At 40.1% G+C, this 6,000-nt stretch overlaps 1 protein-coding gene across 1 annotated transcript in view; it reads left to right on the top strand.

Annotated features, from left to right (window-relative positions):
- The window catches only part of LOC138005895 (adhesion G protein-coupled receptor B1-like), a 24,853-nt gene extending 19,159 nt beyond the window's left edge, over positions 1-5,694 (top strand). Inside the window, exons 12-13 of the mRNA XM_068852070.1 lie at positions 1,730-1,865; positions 3,914-5,694. Of these exons, the coding sequence (XP_068708171.1) occupies positions 1,730-1,865; positions 3,914-4,038 (261 nt within the window). The 3' untranslated portion in view covers positions 4,039-5,694. The remainder of the gene's footprint in view (positions 1-1,729; positions 1,866-3,913) is intronic.
- Positions 5,695-6,000: the final 306 nt, after the last annotated feature.

Raw genomic sequence — 6,000 nt, 5'->3', positions numbered from 1 at the left:
GGAACCTAGACTGAGAAAAATGATCTGCAGCAGTACGTGTCTAGACATAATGAGGAGTAATAGCTAAAACAGCAACAACTTGTCACTACTAATGTTGACATTAAGGGAAGGCTTTAGCTCTTACATGAACAAAGTCTCTTTAATTTTGCAGTTAAAAAATGCTGTTAAAAAATGCGTTGGAATACAGTGTTTATTACCGCTGTTTGTGTTATTTTCTTAATCAAGCTACGAGGGCCTAAGAAGAAGAGTTTATACGATACTCTTTTGATAATATTGTAGATTTTTAAGTATGTAGTCACCTCGGATATTTAAGGACGATTAAAGGTAGACCCTTTCTCACATCATCAGCTATTGTAATCGGTTGGAAGCAAGATTTTGGCACTCTGCTCTTGCACACCAGCTTTTTTTTGGTTTGATTGTTTTTGTATAGCTCCAGGTGACTCGGTAATGCAAAATAAACGGTGGAACATTTACCACTAATGCTTGTTTTTCACACCCAGATTTTTTAGATGTGTCGCTTTAGAACGATCCCTGGAATTGGGGTGTGAGGGTTAGTGTGCGGTGTTGTAGAATATCCCTGCCAGAAATCCTCATTTGAGGGATTGCCGTAATGGGAAAGTAAATCGAGATAGATATGTTATGATTTTAGCGCTTCTCCACGTGTTCATCACGTGACTAAGAGGTTTACTGGGAACTGGCTTTCATGTCCTTTTGCACAGAGTCGGGCTTTCCCAACCTCGTTCCCAGGGTCTCTCTTCTCTGCCTCCCTTGGTCGTTGGAACGTGACCATGACCACCCAGATTTGACCACCCAGGATCTGGGTGGTAAAAAATCTGCTGGAAGGGTGGGGTAACAGGGTTTTTGATTGTCACAGTGACAAATTAAATAAGGCAGGGAGAGAGTGGTATGTCGCTTGACTCAGTAGTCACGTTTGAAAACCAAACACCAAAAAAGTTTAATTTTTTTACTCTGCTGACTCAAGTTTATGTAGGGTTTGTGCAACTGTATGTGACAGAGATCACAGTAATAACCTGTTCAGTGAAAGGAACTGCGGTCTCAGTTTTCGCCGTGGCCGAAACGTTGCACGGAAAGTCATTGCCTCGAGGAGATTTTCCACACTTGGTCTGTAGGCCATTCTCAAGGAGACTAAACAACACCAAGCTTCTCCAGGACCAGGGCCCGGTTGTTCAAAAGCCGATTAGCGCTAATCCCAGATTAAAAATTAACCAAGGAATTTATTTCTCTACTCCCACATGCTGTTCAACGCTGATATTCGGCGGACTTTACATTAGAAGAAGTCAATCTTGAAAAACAAAAATAGGCAAAAGAAACTTTCACCAACAAAGTGAAAACATGAAACAAAAGTTTACGATAACCCTGGATTAAGTTAATCGTCTTTCGAACAACCGGGCCCAGATCGACAAAAGTCAAGTTTCATTTGAAAGTAAAATGGGCGAAAGATCGAGCGCCATTTTGAAACCAACAATTGTTCAACTTCACCTTCCCCCGGATGGTATTTTATCGTCCTCTCGACCAAATGTACTTGAGTACCCACCCACCCTGCGGTTTTGGATGGATAGATGGTCACGTGACCAGCCGCAACCGAGGGAGGCAGAGAAGAGAGACCCTGGGAACGAGGTTGGGGCTTTCCGAGATATCCAACAGAGAGAAAACTGAGAATTTTAAAAACTTGTTACATATTATTGCTATTTGTGTTCATTTGTTTCAGGTTAGGAAAGCTTTGTTTGATACATTATGTAGGCGGAATCGTTCATCGTTTCTTACTGGGTCCAAAGGGGGAACCATGTCTAAAGAACAAGGCAATAGTCAAATGGAACTTAAATTTCCCGAGGAAATGCAAACAGGTAATTTTTAGAATAGTAGTATTGATCGAAAAAGACTGATAGAAAACCGACGACAATTATAGCCAGTGATAGATCGTGTCTTTGAATTAAGAGGATGGGGACCTTAAGCAAGCGACGTTTTAGAGCTACGGGGGAGGGGGGGGCTGGGGGGACACCCGGAGTGAGCTGTTTTCCTTTTAAACCTGTTATGACACTGCCATATTTATATTGCTAAAGACGCTTTGTTAAAAAAAAAAAAAAAAAACTTACAGAGACATAAAAATATTGAAGATCCGTTACCAGGATTCATGCTAAGAAAAAAGTAAAATCGTTCTCTGGTAAAAAGTTTTGAAAAACTATGAGCTTTCGACAGACTGAACTGCTGCCTTCAACGGATAAAAATGTGTTCAGCCTAAAGGCGAAAGAAATTTAAATATAACGAAAAATTCGCATGAATTAAAGGATAAAAGCATGTAGTAGAAAGAATGTTTAAAATGCTAAGAAAATTAGTGTTTCTTTAAGAGAATGTGATATTGTCTTGGGAGCGGGCACGAATTGTTGTCTGCCCCTACAGTTTTTGCCGTGTGCCATGACTCCAATGTCTTTCTACTCCGGTTGTTCGCTTTGTCAATGATTTTAGAATTGTTAAAGTCAATATCATGATTAAAAGTCCACGCGTGTTTTGCGACATTTGAGCCTTTAGTACAATGCTTTAAGTTCCTCATATGTTCCTTTCTCCTAGTAGTAAAGGATCTTTTAGTTCCGCCAATGTAGCTCCACGGGCAAGATGCATTTTTATCCGTTGAAGGCAGCAGTTCAGTCTGTCGAAAGCTCATAGTTTTTCAAAACTATTTACCAGAGAACGATTTTACTTTTTTCTTACAGAGACATGTTCACTTTCGGTGTCCGTCCATGGCTAAAAAACCTCTTGTGCTTAAGTTCTCTAATGTAAAATCTAAAACTACCCTCAGACAAAACGATGGACCCCAACATATTTATGTTTCAACCAATGATGTGAGAAGGTATGATCCCGCGATTTCCACAATACGTTAAAAGATGTTATTTTTCGTAAGATGTTAAATCATCATTACATTATGTTACTCCTTTAAATAAGGGTTCTGTATCTGTTTTGCTATGTCTAAAGATCGTTTGGATTATCAAGCATGCTTGGGTGAATTCCAAGGAGTAGCAATCCTTTTTATGGTGCGTCGTTCTTCGTGTTGAAGCCCGGTGCGATTGACTAGTGTCACTGTAACCTTTGGTTTTATGACACAATTGAAAGTCGCATTTAGGCAACATCCAGTCCAAAAATTTGGTTTTATCAACGGAGTTGATAATGTAAATTGGCCACCGTACAGAGATTCTAAAAGTTGACGTTTCGAGCGTTAGCCCTTCGTCAGAGCGAATCGAGGGATTATGGGTTACGTGTAGTTTTTATAGCAGAGTTTTTATAGTAGAATCGGTCACCTAGTCGTCTACCTGTCTCAAAGGTAGACAGGTAGACGACTAGGTGACCGATTCCGCGAACACCTTCGCGATGTTGAGAAGAATGACAAGGATGTATCTAAGCCAGTCGCTCGCCATTTTAATCTGCCTAACCACTCCAAAAAACATATGGCTATCTGCGGCCTTTCCCTACATCTAGGTACGACGGAAAGCCGCAAGAATCTGGAACAAAAATTCATCTTTCAAATCGGCACCCTTAATCCTCACGGTATTAACGAACGCTTTTCATTTAACTGATATATTCCTATTTTTCACGTTGCCATGTTACCACCAATAGCGTAGCTCCTACTCTACTATAAAAACTACAGGTAACTCATAATCCCTCGATTCGCTCTGACGAAGGGCTAACGCTCGAAACGTCAGCTTTTAGAATCTCTGTACGGTGGCCAATTTACATTATCAACTCCGTTGATAAAACCAAATTTTCAAGTTGTATACTACTTCCCCACCGACGCAGCACCACAGTTTCTTTAGAAACTACCCCAACATCTAGTCCAGTTTGAGTGCTCTATCTGGGTATCCCCTTATCCATTAATTAATAAAAATCATCTGCTTTGTCACAGAACCAACGGAAAAGATACACGTAATCAATGGGCACAACGTTGTAATCAAGGAAATATTTCAAACTTCGATTGGCTTAATCATTCAGCAACCCAGAAATCAGATTTGGATGACCGACTGTCTTTAGAGAGAGTTTACAACCCGGATTTAAAGACTAGAGCATTAAATCCTCTACATCTATATACCAGCCACGTTCCCTTTGACATATGGCTGTTTTTGCTCAGTTACGCCGCCTCATACACCATAAGCGTTTTTCAAACATCATTGCCAAGCTGGCCACATTTTCTGGAAAGTCAAAGAAACGTCGAACTGAAAAGAAAAAGAGCAGCAAAAGGAAAAGAAATTTACAGATACAGACTGTGTTTGTATAAAAATATGGACAACGTCTTGTACACGAAAAGATGACCCGTCATCTAGTTCACCCCTTGGTGGTAGCAGCCAAAAATGCTTGTGAGAGACTGGATGCAAGCGCTTACGTCACTCGTGCCTTGTCAACATTTACAGAACGGTTCTACGCCTTGGCCTTGGTTTTACCAATTCAAAAGATGGCAATCCACGGGGTCAATATAAACTTTATTCATTGACCTAAAACAACTGTTTATCAATTTAAGAAAATAAAAAATGTTTGCTGCACTCTGCACAACATAAAAAATAACCGGATTTGGCGTCCACACAGTTCCAGATTCTTATCGGATTCAAAAATATCCACTCTGGAGAGCGTATTCAAAACGTTCCGGATTCGCCAGCGAATTCGCCGGATACGTGTGGACGGAAGGCGTATCCGGAAAGAAAAATTTGCGGATTAAAAAATATCCCGATACGTGTGGACGTATTGCAAAATTTGGACCGCTCAGAGAACCAAACAGAATTCTCCTTTTCATCTCAAACCAGGGGCCCGTTTCTCGAAAGTCCCGAAAACTTTTCGGGCCCGAAAAGCCATTTGTGAAACTGTCAACCGCTTGTTTTGGAAAGCCGATCTTTTAACATGTTTTTAAGGTAACAAAAAGAAAAATGACTGTGAAGTTTGACGAATTAAATCCTCTCCATTCTTCAGATACAAGGGGATTGTGACACCCGAAAATGGCCCGTAAAGTTTCGGGACTTTCGAGAAACGGGCCCTCAAGTACCTGTATGATTAAAGTACATTGTATCTTACAAGAACAACATAGGTCAACGTATCCAAAAACCAACTGCGATACAAAGTTAAATCTTTAATGAGAACAAGTAATGTTGATATCAGCGGCACTGTCGTTTCACATTTAGTCGACGCGAAGCCCAGTATTTCAATTCTGACGTGAGTATTATAAACATCGATTAAGGATGTTCAATTCTTTTGTTTTACCGCCATTAATTATTACCGATTTTAATTGATGGTCCGTTCGGGCGATTTAACAGAAGCAAAAGGTTTCACCTATACACAGGCAAAACCTGGGATGACAGAGGCCAGTTGACAGTTAAAAAACAGGGTTCGTTCTGGATTTTGTGTATAAAACTCCGGGAGTATTCAAGGTGTTTTCAAGAACAAGAATTAAGTTTTGAATGAATGTTAGCAAGATTTCTATGCCATACATCGTGTTTCAGTGTTTCCTTTGCTGAAAAAGCCTACCTTGATATTCTTTCCCACATCCTGCGAGTTAAATGCACGCACAGGCATTTTATTTTTTTACATTTAATCTTTCCGTAATAGTCCAATTTAGGCTCAATTTTTGAACTCTCTCTTTAAATTAGCATAATGCAATCTTAACAACTTTCACCCAAGGAAAAATTAAAGGAATTTTCAAGCAGTTTCCCACCAAATCCTTTTTTTTCCAAGCGCCCTGGAAGTCCAAAATTAAATTCCAGCGCTTGTCAAGGACTTCAAGGAGTAGTACAAACCCTGTAACACATACTCGAAAGATTACGGGATAACGTGAGTGGAATAGACAACTTTCATCGTGAGGCGAAAAATAATCGAGTCAGCGTGAGTCAATCTTAGCATACACAAAAGCCAATATACACAAGTGTCAACTGTTTTGAGCGCTGGGGGTATTAGTACCAGACGTACCTACCGTACTAATAGACCTCTTTAGCTTGTACATTTTGTTTTCCC

The sequence above is a fragment of the Montipora foliosa genome, chromosome 1 (assembly GCF_036669935.1).
Source record: "Montipora foliosa isolate CH-2021 chromosome 1, ASM3666993v2, whole genome shotgun sequence".
NCBI classification, from domain to species: domain Eukaryota; kingdom Metazoa; phylum Cnidaria; class Anthozoa; order Scleractinia; family Acroporidae; genus Montipora; species Montipora foliosa.
Note: the sequence above shows the minus strand (reverse complement) of the source record. Positions and strands in the feature narration are given on the sequence as shown.